Source organism: Catharus ustulatus, chromosome 3, assembly GCF_009819885.2.
Source record: "Catharus ustulatus isolate bCatUst1 chromosome 3, bCatUst1.pri.v2, whole genome shotgun sequence".
Taxonomy (NCBI): Eukaryota; Metazoa; Chordata; class Aves; order Passeriformes; family Turdidae; genus Catharus; species Catharus ustulatus.
In genome coordinates, this window is record NC_046223.1 from 41287289 (window position 1) to 41314409 (window position 27121).

General features: G+C 41.4%; 2 protein-coding genes across 2 annotated transcripts; both read right to left on the minus strand.

The window, feature by feature from the left end:
- Positions 1-4645: 4645 nt before the first annotated feature.
- Positions 4646-5923, minus strand: PRR18 (proline rich 18). Its single transcript, XM_033055546.1, has one exon. It carries the CDS (start codon positions 5834-5836, stop codon positions 5024-5026), a length of 813 nt encoding a protein of 270 aa, XP_032911437.1. The 5' UTR covers positions 5837-5923; the 3' UTR covers positions 4646-5023.
- A 2245-nt stretch (positions 5924-8168) lies between these two features.
- SFT2D1 (SFT2 domain containing 1) lies at positions 8169-27067 on the minus strand. The gene is made up of 8 exons (XM_033055543.2): positions 26957-27067; positions 20825-20911; positions 18993-19075; positions 15564-15645; positions 13120-13155; positions 12324-12382; positions 10946-10975; positions 8169-8878 (listed from the first exon to the last, which is right to left on the minus strand). Exons 1-8 carry the CDS (start codon positions 27017-27019, stop codon positions 8839-8841), a joined length of 480 nt encoding a protein of 159 aa, XP_032911434.1. The 5' UTR covers positions 27020-27067; the 3' UTR covers positions 8169-8838.
- Positions 27068-27121: the final 54 nt, after the last annotated feature.

Below are 27121 nucleotides of genomic sequence, written 5' to 3' on the forward strand. Positions count from 1 at the left end.
ATATATAGTAATAATGATAACAAAACCCAACAAGTGGTGCACAATGCAATTGCTCACACCCAGTAACCAATGCCAGACTCCATCCCCAAACCCAGGTAACTCCCCCAGTTTATATACTGGGTGTGATGTCTTAGGGTACAAAAACATTTCTTTCGCCAGTCCGGGTCACCTGTCCCAGCAGTGTTCCTTCCCAGTTTCCCTTTTTTGTGTCTCCTGACTGGCAGAGCATGAGGCACAAAAATTAATTATTGACTTAGGATGAGCACAACTTAGCAAAACCCAAAAGCTTTCAGTGTGTTATCAACATTATTCTCATGTTAAATCAAAACACAGAGCTGTACTGAGAAGAAAATAACTCCATCTCAACCAAAACTAGGACAGTCATTAACTCAAGATAGCTGACTGCAAAACAAAGAGCGCATGTTTTTCTTATATTTTCACTTTTATAAAAATTTGAAAACCAAACCAAGAAATCTTTAAGCTATTCTGAACTCTCAATCCCTCATCACATGGTGCAAAGAAGGGGGGGAAAATTGCTCTAAAATAATGTCCTTCAAATATAACCTGTAACAGCTCTTTCAGTAAAATTAAAAAGGAGCAAAAGACCTCATAACATCATCTATATACTGGACTTACTGTTGTCACTGGGAGCCAGCTTCTTTCTCTGGAAGTGGTTCCTAACTCATAGCTCATCCATTTGCTGGCTTGGTCCTGCAGCTGGGTGAGATCCAGGCTAGGGCCCATCAGCTGCAGGCATTCATTCACTGAGGCTCACAGCCTTTTCCCCATGTTCTCAGAAGAAGTAAGAGAACCTGTGAATAACAAATTACCAGCACTACTTCCAGAGACTCTTCCTGTAGGTTTTCCTCCCTGGGAAGGGAAAAGAAACATTCACATCTTTCTGGAAGGCTAAGAAATGAACTGGAGGAGCTTTGGTTATGGTGGTGGCTTGGCAGCAGTGCCAGCTGTGAGTTCGCACATTGCCACACCTGCTCATTGCAAGATGGTGACTACTCCTCCAGGAAGTGCCAAAGCCAAACCTTCTCAAAAACCTCTTCCTCTCTTCACAAAACACCAATGGGGAGAGGTTTCTCTTAAGAGAGAAAACAGAAGGTGCCTTTACCTCACAAAACCAAAGAAAGAGCTCCCCCAAACAAAAGGATGGTTGTGGCCAAGACAGACACTACTCCACTGGTCCTCTTAGGACAGCAGCCCCCAAACTGATGCTCTCACCCAGCTGTGTCAGATCCATTAGGGACAGCTGGGAAGGGTGTGAGATGATGGAGATGTTCGACAACAGCTTAGGGAATACTGTTTGTCAGGGCTTTACAAGCTTGCTGGTGAGGAGGATCGCAGAAGATAAAATCTGGGCAATAACATGCTCCCCCACCTCAGCTTTGAAATTAAAAAAATTGTACTTACTGTATCAGTGGAGTGAGAAAGCCGAGAGCTGGGCTACAACACAAGGGCAAACTCAGAAATGCACAGGGCTAAGGTTTCTCAGTTAGAAAAACACAGGTTTCACCTGTGTCTGGCCTCTTAGCCTTGCTCAGGAGCAGCAGGAAGGAAACACTAATTATTAGCTACCTTTAAAAAAAATTACCCAGAATATGTGTTGCTTTGGGGTGTTTTTCCACTGTAAATCATGCTGATATGTTTCGAGGAAGAAGCTATCTACCCCAAAGGAATTATTGATTATTTTAAGCATTGACAGCACCAGCTGCTCCTAACTCTCAACAGCTAAAAGGGTTATGAGTGGGAGGCTTAGGCTGAGGCAATTTGAAGATTGCTAATATACTGTAAAAACCAAATGCAGTGACTTCCAGGCTGCTTGTTGGTTCTTATGGCAAAATCAGATCTCTGCCACCTGAAAAGTGTTCCTGGAGACACCTGATCTGTACACCAGGACAGAACCAGAACCAGGTTCTTACTTACAGCAGTACTTACACTGGGGCTGAGAATTGGAGGGAGCTGGCAGTGTCCTTATCTGTCCAGGGAAAGCTCACTCACCTTGACTGAGCACAGTGCAGCACAGAGACGGAAAAGATGCTGTTTCACAGCATCCCACTTGAATTTTCACAATCTGTCCTGAACCCATGTGTGTGGGATGGAGGAAGGCTCAGGCTCACTGGGGATCAGTGAGATAGGAAGTTTTGGTTCTCAACACTTGATAATTCTTTTTGCCATCTCATCAAGGAAAGGAAGAGGGATTAGTTCATTTTATGATGCCTACTGACATACAATTAAATAATGTATCTTAGACAGCAGTAGTTATTCTGCATGGACACAATGCAATGACTTATTGGAGGGTTTCCACCGCTTTCTGAATTTCCACAAGCATTTTTATCTTGTGGAACCTGCTACTGGGCTCAATTGTCTAACACATATTAATGAATTACATAAGTAGTTTTATCATGTTAAGCTACAATTTTTAGATACTGGAATCCAAAAGTTTTCTTTTGAACTGAAAAAATGCTGAGAGGTAAGCAACATGCAAAAGGAACAGAAGTTACGGCTGGTTTGTAGGAATTGACTTCCTCAGTCTAGTCTAATATGACTTGTAAGATTTCTGGGCATTTCAGCTGAAAGTGTTCAGCTGTAAGGGCAAAATTTCTCATTCAAAGAGAGCAGAAAGGTGGTAATACTGAAAACAATAAATCTTGAGGTTACCATTTAGTGAAGGAGACGCTATTCCAAGCAGACATCAATTATATGACTCCAGAGAGTCCAGTGGCTCTTAGCATCCAGCCCAAAATCAGTCATTTGGGGATGAGCTCATCTCAGGCCTACTTCCAGTTACCATGTACAATTACTTACCTAACATAAAAGATAAATAAATTCTTTAGGGTAAATAAATAAATTTTATCCAGGCAGTTCCCAAGTTCTCAAATTCTTCATTCTAGGAGCAGGTTCTTTCTTTTTTGGAGTTGGCAGCCCTTCAATTCCACCCCCTCTTACCCCCAGCTCACACTGCATTTGCTGCAGCTGTTCATTCAAATTTATTGAATTTTTTGCCACACTTCAGACTCTGAACAAAGCAGCTTCCAGCCTCACAAGTAAGCTTTAACATACTTCAGCCCCTAATGAGTGAATCACACTTCATTGCAACTGGAGATACTGATTGTAGTTAATATGAAACCATGGAGCAGTTTAAGGAACAACACTAAGAGTCCAGGATGCTCATTTATAAACTCACATTCCCAAAAGTGAAACAGAAGGAAAACTCAGCTAATAGCTCAACTACTAGCATTTCCAACAACAAGAAGTGGTTCTGACATCAATCCAGCATATATTAAATCTGGCGGGAAATCTGCAATTGTTCAGGCAGATTTACTTGAAGATGTCAATGGAAACTGGGAATATGACAAAGCCACATGCAAACTCAGCTAAAATGACATGTAAATGCATGTGTTTCTTAGCTATCACTGCAAATTACTCTACACTTGCTTAAATGAAATAGAATTAATCTTCATAAATTCTCATGCCTCAAGCTTTTGTCTCTGGCCTTTGAGTATAGCTATTTCACTTGCAATTGCCTTATATTGGTTCTTTTTTTTTTCAATGCCTTTAATAAATAAATATTTTCTCAAACCATCTCCCCAGACATTCCTTAAGTTTCAGGTGAAAAAAAGGAAAAAGGCACTTAAACAAACATGGAGCAAAACAAAATGCAGCACATGGCTACATCGTGCAACTAATACACAGAAAGGCTCATCTCACAGGATTAAATGGACGTCAGCACAGACATCATTTGCTGTAAACAACTGACGTCTTAGCGAAATTTATAATACCCAATTTGTGGCACTAAACTTTGTTTTAGTCCGCTAAGTAGATTCAACTGAACGTGTTTCTACGTGTTCAAGCATTCATTTGCAAAATACTTATAGAATCACAGTAAATGCTCTGGTCTGGCTGTTGTTATGGGAAGCTGGATAACAACAATACAAGAGCAACAGTAGGTGGCCGAGACACTGTAAGCCTGGTGAAGAATTACCCTTCCCTTTTCCGCCCCTAATTTCGCAACATTTGCCTCTCCAGCCCTCTCCTCCCCTCTCCCAACACGAAGAGCTCGGAGGAGCACCAGGCACGGCCATAGCCCGTAGCGGAGAGGGATGCAGCGGGCCCCGGGGATGGGAGGCTGGGGGACGCTGACAAAGGATGCTGCTCCTGTGCTCCCTCCCTCCCTCCGTTCTATTCAACCTCGTACACTGGCAGCAGCACGAAAGGTCGGATTTAATGCAGTGGCCAAGTCCGTGCACAGAGCCAGCCGCTCCTCTCCGGTTCGGCGGGGCAGGGAGCCGGGGCAGGCTCTGCCCACGCCGCGGGCTCCCGCACCGCCCCATCCTCCTCCCGCTGTCGCTGTCTCTCTCCGCCCGGCAGGACCGCTCCCGGCAGCGCTGCCATCTGCCCCTGCAGCGACCGGCTCGCCCCCGCCTGCTCCGTCCCCTGCCTCCGCCGCCTCGCCGAATCCGCGGCTCTGCGTTTTCCCTGGAGCCGAGGGGTCGGCGACTCTTCCGAGGAGCAAACGAGAGCGGCACAGCTCTCGGCACGGTGACCAGCCCTCCATCCTTACCTTATGGACACCGAGACCGCGGACACCGCCAGGCTGGGACAGCCCAACGCGAAGCCACCAAGGCGCGAAGGCTACCGCAACACAAGAGTCCTTTATTCAAATAAATAAAAATGAACTTTTATGTACAAATATACAAAACCATGACGCACATTTTATAAAGTAGTCGGAAATCTTTAAAAAAACCGCGAGGGTGGAGGCAGGACGCCCACAGCCTGTGCCCTCCCTCCCAGCACCCGGGCACCGGCGGGCGGAGGCCGGCGCCGCTCCTTTGTCCCTCGCCCCGGCGGCGGCGGCGCCCCGAGGATCGGCTCCGGGCCAAGAGCTCCGCTGCCCGGCCCCTGCCGCTACCCGCCCGGGCTGCCAGGGGGCCGACAACACCCCACGGAACACGACATCGCGGCTGGCGGCCCCAGCTCCCCCCGGTCCGACGCTGCCCGGTGCCGGCGGCGCTCAGAGGGTGCCCAGGTGCGGCAGCGTCTCCAGCCGCTCGGGGTGGTCGCGGCCGGCCGCGCTCTCCACGCCGCGCAGCCACTCGGTGCATTTCCGCACTAGCCCCTCGTCCGCCGCGGCCCCCGCCTCCTCCTCCTCGTACTCCTCGTCGTCGTAGCGGTGCCGGTCGTTGAGCAGCGAAACCTTCAGCAGAGCGCGCAGGTCGCCGCGCCGGGCCGGGGCGGCTCTGCCGGCGGGGGAGGGTGCGGGCTGCCCCCGCTGCCGCTCCAGGCTGCGGCGCTGCAGCACCCGGATGGCCTCCGGGGGCAGGCTGAGCGAGAAGCGCCCCGCCGCCTCCCCCGGCGCCCCGCCGAGGCTCTCGCAGGAGCGGCTGCCCGCGCCCGGCGCCCCCGGGCGGCCCCGCGGCTGCGGCGGGGTGGGCTGGGGCCGCGCCGCCCGCTCGGCCGGCGCTCTCCGCGGCGGCGGCCGCTGCAGGGACGAGCAGGGCCAGGAGCTGGAGAGGGGCCCCGGCCGCTCCGGGGGCGCCCCCCGCGCCTTCCTCGCCGCCTTCTCCTCTGCGGGTCGAGGCGCTGCCTTCTTGGGGGCCGAGGCGGCGGCCGGCGGCTTCTTGGGCTGCGCCCGGGCGGCAGCGGGGGAAGCGGAGGGGGTCGGCAGGATAGCCGGCAGCAGGGGCGGCAGCGCGGCGGGACGCCCGGGAGTTCCCTCCGGCTCGTCGCTGCGGGCCCAGGGAGGAGCGGAGCGTGCTCCGGGCAGGGCGGCGCTTCTCCCCGCGGGCGGGCAGGGCCCCGCGGCGCGCCGGGGCTGCAGCCCCATGGCCACGGGCGGACGAGGAGCCCCAGCCGCCGGCGCGGAACGCGAGCGAGCTGTGCGCCGACAGCCGCCGATTTTCCCTCTCGATAACCCGTCCCCCTTCCCGCCCTTCGCCCGCCCCGGGAACACCCTTCCCCGACGCGGGGTGGGCGTGCGGGCGGGGACGAGGGTCGTGCCGGCACTGGCCGCCCTCCCGAACGAGCCGCAATGGTCGGGCTCGATGCGGGGCTACGCCGGTGCCTTTTCCCGGTGCTCTCCCGCCCGACAGCACAGCCGAAGCAAAGAACGGGAGAGATGACGGGGCTCACGCCCCGAGGGCAAAAAGGCTCTAAATTCCTCCCGAAGTCCTCAAGCGTCCAAGGGTGAAAAGGCAGTATTTCAAAATCATGTTGAAGTGTCTTGCCGTCTTAAACACATGAATGATACTTAGAGCTGCTTAAGTACATGAAGTACCATGAATAAGGGCAGGGAGACAGGACAAGAGCCAGACACACAGACCCAGGGCTAACGCTGACTCGGACTGCATGGACAAGCATTGTCTGGTTTGGTAATGAAGAGTATAGTCCAGAGATCCTTCTTCTAAGCGTCAATCCCTCTGTGACAGACCTAAAGCACACTCTCCCGGTGGAGGTTTTTTGTTTGTTTGTGGTTTGGTTTGGGCGTGTAGATGTCCAAGACAGCAATTTCCTATCTTTTCAAGTACCCTAGCCAACAACAAGGGTTTGGGGAAGTTTCATGGAGCAGCAGTAAGTAAACATATATTCCTGATGGATCCAAGATGATTACCAGCACTCCAAAATTTAGCCTTATATATAGTCGTGACATATAATTTCTACAGCATTTACTTCAAAGTACTATTTTAATTAGAGTACTAAAACTTTTATCAAAAATGGGTAGCATGTATGCAATCCACAGGGACAGATCTTCACACCTGTGGTTCCACATTATCATAAAGGGTATTACTGCATTGTGAAGATTCCCCAACTGTGAGCTCTTGGAATACTCACACACAGTAAACAAAGACAGGATGTGAAAGAGCAAAAGACACAGGCAAAACAATGCAGACTGTGTGCTCTGTATGCAGATGGAGGAAGTAAACCCTTAAATGTTCAGAAGAGAAAAAAAACAAGGCAGGCACATGAAGTGACAGACCAAAGTACAGATGAAAGCATACCACCACATGGAATTTCTGTTCTTGAACCCATTGTCTCCTGATGACCTAAGTGTTAACAGATGAGTGGTAACTTCACCATTTACCATAGTGGGTAAATAAATAAATAGATTTTGGATAATGAATGTCATTCTAATTAAAGACTACAGTGAAGGTGATTGTGTATCACCAGAACTGGTGGCTGATGGGCAAAACCAGCTCTGGAGCAAATGAAGACCTGGCTCTGAAGCACTAGTGGGATGGGGTGGGATCTCCCCAGTCAGCGGAGGTCAGCAGCAGCAACTAGGGAAGGGGCAGTCACTTCCAGGATGACACACACCACTGCCTACACACATCCTACTTCAATGTAAGCTAAAATCTAAAAGGAACTAAAAATTCACCCAAGGGTGCCCCAGCATTCAGGGCTGTGGGCAGAGCTGGAACAGCTGTCCCTACATTATACAGCACTAGTGAGCCCAAGAGCCTGCCCCCTCTATCATCTGCAGGGAGGATGCCTCCCTGGCAATTTATTGTTACTAAACAATTAAAAGGTGTGGCTTAGTTGGAAGTCTAGCTTGCAAAATAATGCAATCACCCTGTACACAGCTTCCCCAAAAGCTGTTGCTATGTTTTGCAACATACACTGAGATTTAACAGGAACATACTGTACCTCAATTTGTCTCTTTAGCCTGAACTCTGAATACTAAAAACACTGAGGGTTTCCCCCTTGCTGACACTGCTGATCACATCTTTTCAAAGCCATTCCTTCTTCTAGATTTGTGGATCAACAGAAAAAAAAAAAAATCCAAACCAACTCCGTTTTGAACACATAACTAAGCACATCCATCCTGTGTGAAAAAGAACCTCCTGCAATATAGTATCAACTATCAAACATTAAATTTTTAACTTTGCTCCAGAATAACTGGATAGTTCTTAGCTGAAAAAATTAGAAATGAGAACCTTTTACTGGAGCCCTGCAAAGTGTTAGAGTACTTCAATCTGTTACCAGATTAAGTCAGAATGAACAGTTTGTCCAAATAGCAAAAGAACCTTTAAGGTCACTTCTGCAAATATATTAAACAAATTTGAATATAGTCATATATACACATTGATACTTTCATATTCAAGTGTAATGCTGAAATTTTCAGCCCTCTGCAGCTGATTCCTAAATAAAAATACATTAGGCACTTTTAAAATGAATTTATTTCATAAGTCTCAGTTATACATTAGCCACAAGTTCTTTTAGTAAAAAGTATTTAGGTATGAAAGTATTTTAAAAAACCCAAAACATTTAAACCACAACTTTTTAAAATCCAACAGGTTTTAAACATACCTTTCACATTCTCATTAAGTTTTTTCCATAAGGCACATGTATAGATATTTCAAAGGAGCAGCTAATTACAACCTTCCAAATCTTAACAATGTTTATAAAACTCTGTCTTTGGAAAAGCATACAATGGATAATATACAAACATAAATGGCACACTGCAAGTTTTAGACAGAACTGTAAATGAAATCTTTATGCATAGTACCCAAACCTTAGTGACTTGCTTCCACTGGGGAATAAACTGTTACTGAATACAAAGTAGTGTTAAGACTACTCTGCATGAAGTATTTAAATGTACTTTCTTGTTAAAAAAAAGCCTGGAAGTTCCAGGGTAAACACAAATAATTCTCCAAATTTATTTTAAAAACAGTTTCTAATAAAAATTATTTAATCTCCCAAGTGCAAAAGGCAAGGAAAGTACTAAATTGCTACTGGGTATTTCAGAAGTGGAAAAGTAGAGCTTTTTGAGCAAAATTTACAAAAGAAAAAGGTTGCCTTTCAAAGCAGACAGTGGTTCCTGGTTTTAATTTACCCTAGACAGGATGAGAAGCATTTAATCACAGCATCCCTTTAAAAAAGAAAAAGAAAAACGTCAGTTAAGATATTTGTTATTCTGTTTATATACATCTAAACCATTATCTATTTACAATTACAAACATGGCAGAAACTAAAGACATATCAATAGCTGATCAAATGCAGGATCTGTGTGTGAGTGCCTCCACCAAACCAGCTAAAGCCCAGGCTCAAGCCTGGTTGGTACCAAGGGTTTTCCATGCTGTTTGCATTGCAGGTCATGCTGAAATGCAGACACTGCCAGGGCTCCAAGCCACATCGGAGCTGGACCATCACACTGCAGGAAATAAAGCACAGGCTGAAGGGTGTGAAGTGTGCACTGACAATGCAGGATGGAGAGAGCTGGTTCAGCCTTAAGTTTTGGAAGAGGTTCAGGGTTCAATTTCTTCAATCAACAATAAACTGTTTTCTGACTGGTGCACTCAGATCACTGCCTTTAGTCTCCTTTATTTTCCCTTTTCCCAGAAAAGTAACAGCTTACTAAGGAGTGCAATTTGCATTCTGTTGCTAGTCAGTTTAAAAATAAAGAAACATACTAGCATCCCTCCTCGAAGTCACTGAGCTGTATGGGTTTTGGTTTTGTATCCCATGTGTTGTTGTTTTATTTGGGTCTGGTTTGGTGGGGCTTTTTGTTGCCAGGCCAACTGGCGAGCTACCATTCATTTAGGAAAAAACAAACAGAAACCAACAGCCCCCAGCCCAACAAACCCATGAACAAGTAAAATTATCTGAAGAGCAAACCATGAACAGAGTAAGCCAAGAAATGATAATTTAATGAAATCAAGAGAAATGCATACTTTAAACAAATGACATACTATTCTCTGGCACTTAGAATGGTTTAGATGATTGCTCCCATAAGAAAGGCAACATATACAACAATTTGCAAATTTGTAATACCACTCCATATAAGCGAATGACTCGGTAATCCCTAATGAAAGCATAAAATTCAGTTCTTTGGTTCATAAAATCTAATAGATAAATAAACCCAAATAAATCAACTGATGCATATAACTTAATGTTTTTCTGTCCAGAACTTAAAAGTATTGTTGGTAGGGAAGAAAAATTCAGAGACCAGAAGTTCAACCTGTTTTCTCTACAGAGAAAGTCATTAAAAAACCCAAAAAAAGACAAAAAATTAATAAACTGAAACTGTCTCATGGCCACTGGAACTATAAGAACTCAGAATACTGCTCTTGACTGGGTTAGCCTGAGTTGTCAGAAATAGCAAAATGACAGTTTGAGGCCAGAATTCAGTTATTTTATTTACTGTAATTATCAACAACTATCTTAAAAATGTCCTTCCTAGATGAAATCTGAAGCTTTAAAAAAATTTAGATTCTTTTGGCAATGCTACATGAAAATACCAAATGAAAGGGATAGACAGTACTTTGTATTCTTTTCCCCCACACCTCTACTACAGCAAGCTTCATTAAATGATATGGAAGTGCTTAATTTTTTTAAAAAAACCCCACTGTCAGAAACACTGAACTGCATTTTACATGAATCATAGATAAAACAGATTCTTACATTTGATTACTTGCATGTGTTTTCACTATGTGTTTGGTCTGCTTTCATTCTCTTTTTGTACACACAAGAATGAAAGAAAAGAGAGAAGCTTGCCAGAATGAAAATAAGGACAAAGCATTGCCTCTGCCCCTCCTAAAAATGATGGAGGAATTCAGAAATAGACACAGAAGCTGCCACTGTGTTGTTTACTTTTAACTAGGACCTCAGATCCATAAGTTACCTTTAATTTTAGTACCAGCAAACTCACTATTGCATCATTGCATTGTTAAATCATTGCAGACATTATTTAAACAAAACCTTGATTAATTTTCAGTGGTGGAAACTAGAGAAATTTATTAAAGAGAATTACTATGTATTGTACTTCTATTTAAAGCTTATATTAAGCATGACTTTTAAGTTCAGCTATGCCATTTTCCAAAAATTAAAAGAGAAGGGAGGATGTTTTATTTTTCCACATATGCAAAGTACTTTTTGCCCCTCCCCAGCATAAAGGTAACTTACTTTTGTTACAATGGAAATTATTATACAGACTCACCTCGCAAAAGGAATATAAGACAGGCTATACCTGAAAAAAAAGAGGGAAAAAGTGTATTTGCAGAATGTTCATGTCTCTCCTAGAATCAAGTTACTTTACTTTAGCCCAGCATTAATAAAAGCGATCTGTTGTAAAAATTTTAAACAAAATTACCTATTCAATTTAATGCTTACCTGAGAAAAGATGACATGTTTGGACAAGAACTAAACATAGTGACATGGATTTGGTGCTTTACTTCCTGTGTTTGGGTGTTTTTTGTTTTTTTTTGATGTAGTTCACACCTTCTATCGCACACGAATTTAAAAAACCAGACTTACTATTGCCAAATCCAAAAGGAATAGAGATTTCTGGGAAAACAGTACTCAAGATGATAGAGATAACTTTTTCCAGTTTAAAAGACAATCTAAATTACTATGCAAATATACATCTAATCATATTATTTATGTAACTAAATACAGATACATGCTGTAGGATGAATAATATTCCACAATTGTGACACTCAGACAGCTGACAATTCTATTATTCTCTGAAACTTGCTTCTCACAAGCCTTCAAGGCAGTGTTCTATTCTCATGCCCAGCCTGATCAAACCCCAGGACACTTAACAAATGTGAACTGTCTGCTGCAAACACATGGAGCACAGTCTGAGCTAGCACTCTTCCTTTATCTAGCACCATGCCCAACAGTCCCTGTCCTGAACAAATGGTTCCTTGTCCTCAGACCCACGTTCAGTACAGACTCTGTGTGCTCAGGGCAAGTTCAAACAACAACTGTGGTCACCTTGGGTTCCCTGAGAGTGAGCACCAAGTAACTCACCAGGGACAAGGACACAAAGTGTGTATCTGTGGAAAAACCAGTAACTTCCAGAACTGCCAGGCTTGCAAGCATTCACCTGACTGCTCTCACACACTGCCAAACACAGCCCCCGAGTGCACCCATGGTCATCACAGCACCTACTGCACTCAATTCACCCTCTCACATCCACCCACCCTTTCCCCAGTATATTCCCAGGGCAGGACACACCCTATGAAAATGTTTTTCATGTCTGTTTTTCAAAAATGAAAAAAATAATTAGAATTTGAAAAAGAGGAGAGTATACTGTTACTTTTACAACAAGAAAAAGCATGACAATTTTTTTGCATACATATTCCTTTCATAAGGCTTCAGATAAGTTCACACATTGCAGAATATACTTCAAATTACCATTTTTGCAAGATGATTGAATATAGATTTTGCTGGAGTTACACAACCTAGCTGAGAAAAACAGATTGAGGCTAGCATTTGGGCACATTTATATGTGAATCATACATATATAGATTTTTAATCACGCGGGTGAAGGGGCAGGGAGAAGAAATTAAAAGGAATTAAAAAAATCTTACCAGGTCATTGCCAAGAACTGCAATATGCAGAATAACATTGCCAAACCTTTTTTGTTCCACTAAGGAAAAATAAAGCAAATACTGTAAGTTAGTTCATTTTGCACCACACCAGTCTATACTACAAGAAATTGACACAGACTGTTCAATCAAGAATTAACTGGCAATGCCTAGCTTAATTTGCTGTTCCTTTCCCAACATCTCTCCATTCATTTGATCCATCACTCCATTAGCATCACGCTGTGTAAACCTTTCCTAATTTTGGAAACACCTAACAACATCAGTGTTAAAATTCACTCATGTCACTCTACTTCTGCAGGTATGGAAGTTCATTCCAGTGACATATTTATTTCTATGGAATGCAACTACAGTTAGTTTTCAATGAAAATGCTTGAAGATATTTCTGGGTTGTTTTTTTTTTTATCTTAACCAGCTTGATATTCTGTATCTATGACTTCTAGATGGCTATACAGTCTCTGATATTTTCTGACAGAAGTATGCATCACTCAAACAAAACAATATTTTAACTTGCTTTTCTTAGTTTTTATTCTAGAGTCCTGCAGACTGAACCTGATGCTCTAGATTTTGCATTCTCATCTACATCACATGCAGGTGGAAGGATGCATTTGCTTTACAACCAGCAGGCTCATCACTCCACCTAAGCTGAACTGCAGCCAACAACAAAAACACCACACACGAGCTCACCATTCCTCCACCACTGAACTGCATCTTAAAGCTACAATACAATTAATAAACTAACTGAGATTGCTTTTCAGAAAAAAAAAGTATACTCACTTACCCAGAATACAGCACACAGAGTCAATATTAGGCAAAGCTGGAATGAAGAAGGAGAGACAAAGAAAAGAAAGAATGAATATTCAAATACACAATGAAGCAAGCACAGCAACAATTTCCAGTTTTTCAATGGGCAGTCAGCACTTGAAAATTGACTTACGAAACAAGCAGAGCCAAAGGCTGTTGCACAGTGACTGTATGATGAACTCCATGGTGCTTTTCAAAGCACAGTATGAGGTAAGCATGGCAGAAGGGCTGGGACAAGTCTTAAAAGGCAGGAGTTGACTTGGAGAACCAGTAGGAGTATAAGCTGGTGTGTGCACCCTTATGTGTTGGTTCTGTTAAGAGGTGGGCTTAGATGATAAAGCTTTATTGAAAGGAATCAAGGAGTCTGGTAACTGCTACTCTCTTGTTCCAGTACATACTATCATTTTGAACCTGGTATTCATAACACCTGTCTCTGACAAGAAAGATGTGTGCATTGCTGCGAACAACTCTTTATTAAAAACATCCATTTTCAATTACAGGATCTGGCAAATACAGGCTATGCCTCATCTGCCAGTGCTTTTTCATCTGACACTAATGAAGAGTCCACTAGGGAGCAGCTGCCTCAGGTACAGTGAAAAAGCTCACATGAAGCTTTGTTCAAGGTCCTTAAACACTTCAGATAGAATGTTACAATGATACAGTTTACTACACCAAATAATCACACCATTTGTGCAAGCTTAACCATCACTTAGAACTTTCCCATTAGAATCTTACCTGGTTTCCTCCATTTTTCATTACACATAGTACAAAACAGAACAAAACCACAAATTAATTTTCACTAGAAAACAAATTTGTTGGGTGTTTCATTGAAAGGAAGAAAAGTAACATGCTCTTGAAATTTTCCAAACACGTTTGTGACTCCTGAACTGCCTACAATTCTAGCTTTGTGTTAGGATGGGGATTAAAACAATAAAATTCATCTGAAGTTTTCAAAACTTTAAATGTAGCAGTTCTCTGTTTTATTGAAATTTCCATACTAAAAGTCTTAGCTCTTATCCAATATTCATGTTCACTATTTGATGAAACCTTTCATTCTCATTTTCCCAACTTTGCTGGTTGCCTCTCTGCACAGGTAGGTCTGTGATGTTTGCTCTGCTCTCTGTTCTCTTTCCATTTCCCTGATGTGCTTTGTTTTTACAGCCTTCAAAGCATGCTATTTTCTTTGGCACCGTGTCTGAGCACAGTGGATGACAGGATCATCAGAGCAAAATGATTTTTGTGCCTGCTCTTTTAAGTGTCTGGCTTAGGCTCTCAGTTTCACTGGAAAAAGCCCATAGCTGTAAGGTGTTGGAGAATTCATGCTCAGCAAATACAGATTCTAGGAGAACTGGAGATATTCTTGGACATTTTAAATTCACACCTACAAAATGTAACTTTCCAAGGACTTGTAACTTGCTATGAGTTGAAAATAATGACAGAACAAAACAAAAACACTCAAACAAGACAAAACAAAACAAATCTCTTGAACAAAGTTTGGAATCCAAACAATGATCAAATTACTTCCTCAAAAGACAAGAGCAAATGTAAGCTTCTCATTTGAAGAATTATACATAATTATATGTAAACATATAATTCTCAAATGAGATTATAACTATTGTTTCATGTGGATGTGTGAGAGGAAGAACAATCAACCTGCATATGACAGCCATCCAGAAAGAATTATGACAACTTTCTTACCCACTAAACTACAAGTTATATGATAGGGAGAAAAGGAAAGCAAACGACATTTCAAAAATAAAAGTTGAAACAAATCAGTAGGAACAAGAGAGAAAAGTAAACAACAGAGAAGTAGCAGGGGGAGAAAGTTGCTTAAACTACCTAATATAGAGCTTTGGGATATGAATTCTGATACTGAAAAGGTTTTTTCCCATCCTTCTGGAAGAAGAAATGATGGTCATGGAAGTAAAGGAGCCAGGGATGTCACAATGGAGAATCTCAAAGCTGAACACATGGCCGCCCAGACATTGGGGAAATAATTTTCTCCTTTGCTTTGAAAGTGCTGAACCACTGACCTTTACAGACCAAGCTGCAGCCAAAAAACAACTGTCAAGGTACACTTGGGGGCCACTGACTTTTCATAGTAGTTAAAAAAGTCTCTCTGCTTTTCTTGAAGAAAATATTTTAGAAAATAAATTAAAAACAATTAACCTGCTGTTAGCATTTATTAAGAGGTATTTCGTAAGGAACATTTTACTTCAAGTTATTAATTAAAAAATCATAAACATCAAAAATACACATGTTCACAGAAAGGAGCTAGATGATCTTTGTGACAGCTTGACTGGCATTCCTCTGCCGAAGGAAGAAGCAGACTGAGAAATAACCTCCCTTTAGAAAAGCATAAAATTTAGCTTTGAGGCTACAGGGAAACTTTTTAATAAAAGGAAACAAAGATATATTTACCAACATCACAATGGTAGCTATTAATCGTTTTGGATCAAACATTGCTTTCAGTTGCTTCACTGGCCCCATCAGGAAACACGTACTAATAGGAGAGGAAAAAACAAAACAATTTGTAAATCACTTTCAAATTGCTCTTTCTAAAAGACTGTAGGTAATTAACTGGTTTTTCCAACAGATAGATGACTACAAGCGCTTTAAAAAAAGATATTTCAGTGCTTAGCAACAGAGACTAACCAGAACAGAAGGTGAAATACTCCATGAATTTAGCCCTGGAAACAGTTTATGAGTCACCCTTGGTCACGAAATTCTTTCCAAAATATTACCATAATGAAAAATAAGTAACAGGCAAATACAAGAACACTTATATTGGTTGAGATAAGAGAGGACAGAGTGTGACAAGGATATGCTTAAGGAATAACAGAAGAGCATAGAAACAAATCAGTTTTCATGAACTCTTTTCACTAAATAAGAAAGGACACATTTCCACTAATAATCTGTTTGATGGTGCTGAATGCCATTTATAAATAAAGATGATTAAGAAAACAGTGCAGTTGCAGTTAAATTTAAATCATGTTAAGAGATACAAAATGGGGGGAGATTGAACAATGACTATAAGTAGCTCTACATGGATTTAGAGATGGGTGGGTGGTCAAAGATGTTTTGATTGTTATTTTAAGATTGCAAGCACCATAATAGATAGGAAAAAAAAAAAGATGAGAAAACTGCAGAAGTAAATGAGATCATAACCAAGATTCCAGGAAAAAGAATACAGTGAACAAATACAGTGGTTAGAGCTTTTTACATTGCCAAAACAAAACAAAACATTATAAGTACAGCAGAGTTACCATGTTGAAGTCTAGTGAATTTTGTGCTGAAGATGTTGTAACAACTGATTTGCCAAAATAATGTCAAGTTACAAAGACCAACCTGCTGTAGAAAATTTTTGTTTAACAATAGATTTTTTAACCCAGGCACAATGCAAGTAACTACAATCAAGATTACAGGAAAGCTTTACCTCTTTTAGTCAAACTCAGCAAGCAAAAAGGCAGGAAAAAGTTTAGTAGTTTGTATTAAACCTCCTGCTTTTTCCTACTCTGTAGTTAACTTGGAGAATCAAAATCATCAGCAACACCACATGCTGTACCTTTTTATGCAAAGAAATGCCATCTGAACTAAGAGTTCACAACCTCAGGAGTAATTCTCAGGCTTCAAATATTTGAGATCAGTCCCTTTCTTCCTTGTCATTCTGCTTTGTAGAAAACACAACAATTTAACGAAAGAATTAAAATGCCTGTAATCTTGTGGTGGTCTGAATGCTTCACTACAGAGCAGAAAACCTAGTCTAACTCCTTTTCTAGTCATTCATTTTTACATTAAATGAAGCAGGGAAGAGTTTGATAGAGCTTCCTCCTAAAACCAACCATAAGCCTTCTATGACAGAAAATATAGGAATCCAGATTCCAGGCAGTATATAGAACTCAATTTTCCACATCCAAACGTTCTCCTATCAGCAACTTTGTACACTTATCTTCTTCACTTTTTTTATCTGATGTAGACAGACCTCAAATGTCCATATTAAATAGAAAAAAGTTATGACAATTCAGTAGGAAAAGGAAAATTTTAAATTCACTGCAATCCAAATTAATTTTTTCTCAGAATTTTTTCATCTTGTCGGCCAAGCCATAAAATTAAATTAAGACCAAATAAAAGGGGATGGGAAGAACTAGAAGAAAATATTAGTTAGCTAGTGGAAGGATAGGGATGAAGAAAATACAGTGGTAAAAAGGAGTTAAGTTTGGCTACATAAAATAGGCAGAAAAAAAATACAAAGCAAAAGTTATTTTTTGTAATCTGAATTCATATTGTGAAGACCTACAGAACAAGAGTTGCTCCAGACATGAGAAGAGATTCCATACAGAGCAGAAAAAAAGGCTGGAAAAAAATTCTAGACATCCTCCAGTTAAACAGAATAATTCTTTCAGATACACAATTCTGTAGGAGACACACTCATCATCCCTGAGAATAATCAAGTATTATTGTTTTCACGTTCATGGTTAGAAAACAATAGTAAAAACAAGCTAGAGGAGAAGAAACAGGCTAGTAAAAGTGGTAACTGCATTTTGGTTTAAATACAGACTTGCAAACAAGCCTGGAAAAGTTTAAATCTGCTTGCTAATTTGGAACTTCATTGTCATCTCCTACTGTTCTTAGAACACAGTTGCCAGTTTTTTATATCCAAAAGGACTACTTAAGGAAAAAGGGGCCTCTTTTTTCCTTCTAATTTTAGGTAGAGTGCAGCATAAGTTTCTCAGCATTCTCCTCAAAGAAATACTAGTCTGTAGAAACTTTCCTTTTAACTCAATTATTGACTTGATTAGTACTAAGTTTCTAAAAAACTCAATTAATTTAAAGAAGTGAAAACACACTTAAAGTACCAAGTATCAACAACACAACCAAAAATCCTCACCCAAAACCAACAACAAAGAATAAAGAGTAAGGTGAGTAAGGGAGAGTAAGGCAAACACTTAGCTTTGCCTGTCTCCAGTATTAACTTTTTGTCTTGTTTTAGTATGGGATGGAATAGTTCCACAGTTGAGACTCAGTGTCAGTATAGACATTTTTGTCTCCTAACAAATTTGTTGAGGAAAAGCTGTATATTCACATTTCTCATACGTTAATATCACATTACTAGAGTTCTAACAGATTAACAATGCTTTGACTCAAAAGTTACTTGACGAAAGTCAGAATCCATGAAAGTTAAGACCAGACTCTATGGGGTTTGAGTCCCATGACCATGCCTCAACTACACTAATAGAAGAAGGAGGACAACTAGAAATTGAAAATACCTTACAGACATTAAGTTTTTTCTTATGTGTTTTTCAAACTGAAAGTTTTCAATCTTAAGAGGCCCCCTTCTGCAAATCTTTTAGTACTAACTGTTACGTGGAACACTTTGAAGAATCAGAGTTTAAAAATACACTATGAGCAAATTTTAGATTCTACCTTCAGCCTTACAGTCAAAACAAGGATTTCCTGAATGTTTCCTTTTTGAAAGTTTTCTTGGAAACAGGATGATCTCTGTTATAAGCAAAAAGCTCCTTCCAGTAACTGCTCACACAGAGGACAGATTACCAGTTTGCCCCAGAAGCTGAGGTACTTTGGTACCTGGCAGAAGGACTTGGTAAGGACTTTTACTTTGTAAAAAGTACAAAACATTCAGCTAGCCATTTGTTATTCATACTTCATATAGCAGTTGTGATGTGTCCACAAAGAGGCATGTAAAGTAACTGATAAACAACAAAACTGTAAAACAAACAAGATTTTGTTATCAGCATTCAATATAAAACAATGTTGTTTATACACAACATAGACAGCACTCCAGAGTAAAAGGAGGGTACTATTCTAAAACCAACAACTAAGAAATCATACCTGGCAAGTGCAGCAATATTTCCCAGGGTGTAGAACACTGCAAAAAGTTTGATGCCCTTTGGGAGCCATAGCAAAGCTGTTCCCTATAAAAGACAGGTTATTGATGCGTTTGCAATTAGTGAATTCAATTTATTTAGATTTCATAGCCTATAAATACAACTTCATACTATGAAGAACATCATTCTGACACACACTAACAGAGCACACTGCTCTCAGAGTTGCAGCAGTCACTACCCAGCACACTTCTATTGCCACCTGCTGGCAATGTGCTGGTTCACTGGATTTCTAGATATTTTTACAACATTTATTTGTACTGATTATATCCTATTTCACAACACTTTCACTTTTTTTACAGTGTCCCACTGTACACCCTACACCTCTGCACCCAAGATAAAATATCATAAAGCTGCACTAATATTCTCCTCCAATCAACCATTTGGGCTTGCAGCCTAAATACACACTGAGGCTTGAATAGAAGCGTTTTAGAATCCTTACTTCCAGATATCTCTTCTTTCCACTGAACTTAAAAAAATCCAAAGTCTTCTGCTGATCACAGTTTCCTATGATGGTTAGGGAGAAAAGGAACCTTAAAAACCACCTAGATACAATTGCCACTGCCATGGGCAGGGGCATCTTCCACAGAACCAGGATGCTCAAAGCCCCATTCAGCTTGGCTTTGAACAGTGCCAGGGATGGGGCATCCACAACTTCTCTGGACAACCTCTTCTAGTGCCTCACAACAAAGAATTTCTTCCTTATATCTAACCTAAATATCCCTGTTTTCAATTTGTACCCATCACTCCTTGTCCTATCACAACAGTTCATGACAAAGAGCCCTGTCCTGGTTTCCCTGTAGGCACCCTTAAGACACCAGAAGGCTGCTATGAGGTTTCCATGCAACCTTCTCTTCCCCAGCCTGTACAGACCCAACTTTCTCAGTTTGCCAGAGCCTAAATAGAGCCTCCACTAGAAGTAAAACAAACTGTGATCTGCACACTGTGTCCTGAAAAAACCTAACCAAACAAAAAAGCAACTGCATTCTACTGAATTGCAATTTGAGTGGAAATCAGCGGTGAAAAGAAAGGAAAAGAGGAAGAAAGAGGGAGGCAGGAAAGGGTGGTGGGGGGAGGGAGGAAGGAAAAGAGAGAAAGAAGAAAAGGGGAGGACTTCCCCAATGTTTTTTCAGCTGCTCCTGGGAGTTTCCATGCAGATGAAAAACTGCTCTTTAGTGCAAGTTACCTGTGTCAGATTTTGACAAAGCCAAGCAATTAATAAAACTCAACTCTTAACTACAGGCTGCAGACTCCTGCCAACCCCTGAAGTTCAGGAATGAACAGATAATTTGCTGACTGTAAAACCACCAGGAGGGCAGCAGGTTTTTCAAGTCTCAACACACAACCACAGTCTTCACCTATTGATTTGCTGAGTGTGACATGCTACAATTGTGGTTTCTTCAGCCTTTACAAACCTTTCAAGTTTCCCCCCTCTTTTTTCTTTTATTGGAGAGAATAAACATAAGATGGGTACACACCTCTTTCCTAATACACCAGTTACAAAAAAAGAGCATGTTTTGTCAATGTTCAAACCTTTTAGTAAGAAAAGGTATTATGTTACAGTAAAAATGCTCTCTTCTGTAATTGGAAGAAAAAAGGCCAAAATCATAATTTAGAGATCAAGAGAGCCAATTATACATTTAATATCCAGTTAAATAAATAAATACAACATTTAGAATGCAGGATAAAACAAACACGGAATCACACATGAAAGGAATATGAATGAGGTTTAACTGTAATACAGTAATAAAGCACAAGGAAAAAAATAACTTTACTTACAAGAAAAGAACACACAATGCCAGCAACAAAACATATGGCAAACCATCTGACTCGAGTACCAAAGCTGAGTGTTGAGGCATCAAGGACCTTAATAAGAAGACAGGAAAAAGAGGATGTTTAGAATAATCTAAAGGATAATTTTTTCTTTTCCACTATAGTCTTTAACTTCAAACAAATATTTTTTAGCCAGAAATAATTATTTTACCTTGCCTAACAGTTGCTTGTATATTATTTTTTTCCATATTACAAAATCATATTGTCAATCTGGAACATATGAAAATATATTTACAAACAAAAAAAAAAGATAAAATCCATAAAGGTATATCCTGGCATGCAAGCAATGCTGCTTCACTTTGAAACATATTCTTTTATCTCCACACAATTGCAAATAGTCACATATGTACCAAATCAAAAGAATGAATGGACCTTTCAGCAATTTGCAGAGGAATTAATCCATTTGTGCAATACTGTAGGTTACTATAGACATTACCACCTTTTCCTGTTACTAGAGAGGATCCCTAGTACATATTAATGCCAGTATCCACTGCAAGCATTACAACTCCAATTACTGTTCCTATTACCTTCCTGAAGGTGTAGGCAGATGAACACAGTGTCTCATCAGACTAAGCTAACTTGCTGAAAGGGAATATTTCACTTCCTGCTTCTCCAGAGTGACTCCAGAACATAATGAGCTGAGCTACCTGACACAACTCCTGACATGAGAACAGAATTAGTGTTCCTTCTATTCTGATGACTTGGCTAATGAGCCAAGCCAGCTCTGCAAGCTGTCAGAAAAGCAGCAGGGCTGATGTAAGGGAAGAGGTAGGGCCATGTGTCTGGCAGAAAGGCCCCTTTCAGCAGAAGTGATTTGTTAGATATGCTCAGCTCACCTCCACCCATGCTGTAAGAACAACGCATTTCATCTTACTCCAGGTCACCACAATTAAATGTACTTTCTGTTCTAAACTGGTCTATTAAGTTAAGTGTTGCTTCACTTAGCAGCTTAGATAAAATTACTTAAAAAAAACCAAGTTTCCTATTTGTTCAGATGTCACAGGCAAACTTACTCTCTTGTTATATAGTCAACAGGTATTTTAATCAAGTCTTATTAACCAAATATACCTGATAGATCTTCCCCAGCCAATGAGTACGATATTTCTCCTTATCTCTTGAGAAATTTCTCTTTCAGGCAGTGGTAAGCTAACCAAGGACATTTGGTTAGAACAATTTCACATCTGTACAAATGAAGAATCTGTATCTAGTTTAATAAAAAACTCCCACATTCATGCACACCTGAAGGTGCTGTGCTGACAAGACTTTCAAAAGGTCATAAGATGCAAGCTTACCTTGTTAGGTCCAACACTTTATCCTTATGTATGCATTAAAGAAACAAACAAAAACAGTAACTTAACCACGGTTTAGTGTTTTAAATCATATTTGATAGTCAGAGTCCTGAATTTCTAAGAATAGTAAGAATAGCTGGTAGCACACAGCTGAAGATACCCATTTCAATCATGCCCTCAGTTACACCTATTTATACAATCAATCACAAGTGCACACACACACACACACAAAAGAGTAAAAATCCTTTCCATCTGTGTTCAGAAATGAAGTGTAGATCAGTAAAAGCAACACACACATTTCAGATTGCCTAGGAAACGGAAAGGATGAAGATAAATCCTTTATTCAGGTGCATCAGGCTCATTGCTGCCACTTACTGCTCTTCTACTTCTAATCTTATTATCTGACAGTTGTTCCTGAAGTGACTACCAGGAGATTTCATTCTTCAAATAAATTTGAAAACAGCTTTATCTTCATTTAAATCCCTAACAGTTAAGAGGTGCAAAAAAAAACCCAGCACAAGAAATAAGAGAACCACACAAAGGCTTGGAGCAAAAAATACCACAAACCCCAAAAAGTTTGATACGTTTTATGGATTTAACTCTTAAAAACTGATTAACAATATATGCACATGAACTACAGGAAGATGAGCTGTGGCATGAGGGCTGTCAGCATTCTGTGTAATAATAAAACTAAATACATTACATGGTATTAAAATGAAGGCTCATCCTTCCAACCATTCCCAATGATGTCACCATTTATGTTGTCAAGCTGGACCTAGTTAATGCGGTGCTTGAAACACTGAAACTAGGGATCTAATAATGCATTTTCTTAGTCCCCAGTACCTAAGGAGATTGAGGGGAGACCTCATTACAGTCTACAGCTTCCTCATGAGAGGAAGCAGAGGGGCAGACACTGATCACTTCTCCGTGGTGACCAGAGCCACGACATGAGGGAACAGCTGAAGCTGTGAAAGGAGGTTTAGGCTGGATATTAGAAAAGGTTCTTCAACCACAGGGTGTCTGGGCACTGGAACAGCTCCCCAGTGAAGTGGTCACAGCAGCAGCCTGACAGAGCTCAAGAAGCATTTGGACAATGCTCTCAGGCACAGGGTGTGACTCTTGGGGATGGTGTTGTTCAGGGCCAGGAGCTGGACTCGATGGTCCTTGTGGGTCCCTTCCAAGCCAGGATATTCTACAGTTTATACCTTTTGGGTTTCATGGAAGCAATGGAACTCATTGCCTTTCCAAGACACCTGTTCCATGCTGCAGAGAAGCACCATGCTGCAGAAGTTAAGTTACAGATACACAGTTCAGCTGCATAAACCACAGACACCAGCTTGTGCTAAAATGCCAGGCTCACTCTAGAAGCTGAAGTTCTGACACTGCACTGTCCTGCCACACGCGCTGCAGGCAGTAATTTCTATATGAGGGACCACAAGACACCCTAAGGTAACAGCTTAGGTTCTCAGAGACTATGAACCCTATGAAAAAGGAAGTCTAAGCTGCCCTTGCAACAAAAGCAGGAAACAAGACAAAGGTGCTAAAGATTCTTTTTGTATGTCTGACATAAATTACACAGCTAATCCCAGATTTCAGATAAAAAGAGCTGTCCTTGAAGTCTATGGCATTTGCATAAGCAAAAGTTTTTACTTATGAGACTGAAAAAATTGCCAGGCATGTTCAACATCTGTAGTTCCTGTGGAGAACTACACAGTAGTCGTGGCAAGCAAGTTCCTGTAAAACATATCCTTCTTGCTATACTGCTTATCAGCTTGTTTTTAACAAGTAAAAGAAAAATTAAACTGAAATCAACAAAAGGAAATCCTTCGTTTTCTATTGCTAAACTTTAATGCCAAACTCCTGGGCAAGAAGTAAAGCTATTTATTCATAAGTTATTTCAAGTTATCAGTATATGAAAGAAATGCCCAAGACGTCCAAAAACCAAGAGGAAACCCTAAGTGGAAATTAATTTGGAATGGAGACTTCCTGAAACATAAGGAACAGCCTTGCAATAGCCTGATACACGAATTACAAGTGTCAATAACAGCATCACTGCTGATTAGTCTGCAATGGACACACCATAAACAACATGAAAATAATCCACAAGGCTGCCTTCGATCAAAAACATTTCTTGTGGCTCTGAACACCCACCTAGGCTCCCCCCATATATTAATTGTCTTATAACAGTTTTCCATGTAGGCAAACAGAAAAACAGAACCACTTTATTTTAGTATTCCAGAAGCTAACAACTACTCTTCTCAATGGTATATATGCAAGTTAATGGAGAAAATTCAAAGAAACGTTGAGTACATTTGCAGAATTGAGTTTCTAAGCCAAACTGAAAAAAAAACATTTATAGCGATACATTCTCATCTTTCCCTAACAGGCCTCCTTATATGTGCTTCTATCAGCAGTTGAGAGTAAAATACAAGAAATGTAACATATGAAATGAAATATAAGAAATGTAATATAAAAATTCTTATAAAAATATAAGAAATACCTGGTCAATTCCTCTTTGTTGAAATCTTGAGTGCTTTAAGCAGCTGTCACCTGTCATGCAACATGCAATGTATCATCACATGGACTGATTTTGCATTAGTTTTGGTGTTGATAAAACTAAACAGCATAATGCTGCCCTGAAAACATCGTAACATTGCTACATGTATTATTTATTATTGATCTTTTTAGTAATGAATTCCCTTTTAAAAATATATTTAGAACAATGGATCTAATTGCAGCAAGAAACAACAGCTGGTCATCTGAAGAGTCTAGAAAGTACAGAAAGACTTCACTGAATAATCACACAGTTCTTTCATTATAGACTTGTCTTCTACTTAGCAGGAATGACTTGTGACTTCATGACAATGGTTCTGCAAAAATCAAGGAAAAGAATACAGAGATATCTATGGACAAAAACCATATGATGGCCACTACACAACTATCAGATATGCCAAAGAGAGGGCCTTTGTTTTCAGCCAAACATATGACTCATCTGCAGAAAGATGAAAACAGCTGAAAATTTTACACACACAGTGCATAACCTCATGCTTGCTTTCACAGCCCCACCTCTTACCAAGTGTTCCTCTCTGCATGGGTGCACACACTTTTTTGCTCTAATACACACATTTTAAAAATAGACAGCACCACTCAGCTCTAGCTTTTGTGAATGTCACGTACAAATTTCCTCTCTAAAAAGAGGCTTGATTTCTACCGTTCTACAAACACATTGCTACCCTGAGAGAAAAATACAGCTGAGAAATTGCCTGACATAAACACGTGACTTATTTTAAAGTCAAAAGGTATTTATTTATTTTAAAGATCTTTCTGGTTCACCTCAGCATGAAGCTCCTTTGCACTGCACCACAGATACATTTATAAGTTTTCTTCTATCATGTACCAGACGGGCTTTAAGTATAGGCAGACTTTCCTTATTTAAAGTCTTTTCTGGCTATAACAGTATCATTACATGCAATAGTGAAATCCTATATGGTTTAATTACTGACATTTAACAAACTAAACACATTCTTAGCTCAATTCTCTCCACAGAATATAAACCTCAAATATAAAAGCATTAAACATGTAGGCATTTATTTAGTGATTGCCACCTTAAAACAACTATCACAGCATCAAGTAAAGGAAAACTCTATGACACTATCATGTGCCTTGCAAAAAATGTGCCTAGTGATGTCAGAACAATCAATTCTCTTGTAACTCTCGGAAATTACCAGAAATGTAAGTATTTCTTTAACAATCCTGAGAAGAGCAGAAGGTAAGGCATCCCTCCCAAATGCTGGCAGCCAGTTCTGGTGTGAAAGGACACAGATTCTACACTGCTTCCGGAATCAGTGGACACAATTTAGGTGCTTTCCTGTGGCAGAGAGGCTAAATTAATGAACCTTGAAGACCAACGGCAACTCGGTGCAAAACCAAGTGAAGCATGCCAGCAGCAAGCTGCTAGAACTAACATTATGCCAGATATGCTCAGATTGTGCTGGTTCCCCAAGGTTTGTTAGCTGCAGCTCAGATCCCAGCAACATTCCAGCCTCCTCCACCATGCTCCAGCAGCCTGGAGGTAGCAGGCAGTGGCAAGATCTTCCTTGATGTGGGGCACTTTGACCTGCAGTCACATGAATTAAGAGGGAGCTAAAGGAATAAATGGTTCTTTGTAAGCATGCTCAGCTTGGCTTCAACCTAGAGATTAGTTCTCAGGAATGTACGGTCTCCAAACACAGTAAAAATGGAACAGAAAAACCTGCTAATGATGAGGGAGATAGTTGGAAGAAAGTAGAAAAATTAAGCCACACTTAAGGAGTAAGAGGCAAAAAGTAACTTCAGCAGAATGTATACAAAGTGGTGTTTGTCTAAAGAGAACCTCTGTTTCTGCAAATATAAGGGCATAAGGGAATGAAGAAACAATTTGCACTGAATCGCAGACTCAGTCGGGTTGAAGGGGAGCATAGTATGTTATCTGATCCAAACTCCTCGCCTGCAGAAACCGAAGGACGTCAAGCCACCAATATACCAAAAGCCTCACACCAGCAATTAGGCGAAACTCATCCTCCGGGCAGAGCACAGCCCCCGCTCCCGGCGCACGCCGCAAACTCGGGTCTCCCCTTTGCCTGCCCCGCTCTCACACCAGGCCCCGGGCTGTGCGTGGCCGCAGGCCGGGAACGGGGAGCGCAGCGCGGGGAGCACGGCAGCGCCCGAGACACGGACCGCGGGCCGGGCCCCGCGCCCCAGCGCCGCTCGACTCCCGGGGAACGGAGAGCGGGCTCTCGCCGGGCCGTACCTGCGCCGTCAGTCCCTGCTCCTCGTCGTCCTGCCCGGCCAGCACCCGCCGCAGCTTCTCCATGGCGGCCCTCCCTGGGCAGGGCAGGGCCGGCCGCACCGGGGGTCGGGACGGGGCCGCGCTCCGCCGCGGGCCGCCGGCCCAACCGGGAAGTGACGCGCCCCT

Bases quoted from the DNA above. Each gene is read 5' to 3' on its own strand.
- PRR18 (XM_033055546.1), bottom strand. From the start codon at position 5,836: ATGGGGCTGCAGCCCCGGCGCGCCGCGGGGCCCTGCCCGCCCGCGGGG.
- SFT2D1 (XM_033055543.2), bottom strand. From the start codon at position 27,019: ATGGAGAAGCTGCGGCGGGTGCTGGCCGGGCAGGACGACGAGGAGCAG. The intron at 12,383-13,119 runs GTAAGTGAGTAT...ATTTTTCCTTAG, and splicing joins CTCTGTGTGCTGTATTCTGG to TGGAACAAAAAAGGTTTGGC. The intron at 8,879-10,945 runs GTGAGTCTGTAT...TCTTTTTTAAAG, and splicing joins TCTTATATTCCTTTTGCGAG to GGATGCTGTGATTAAATGCT.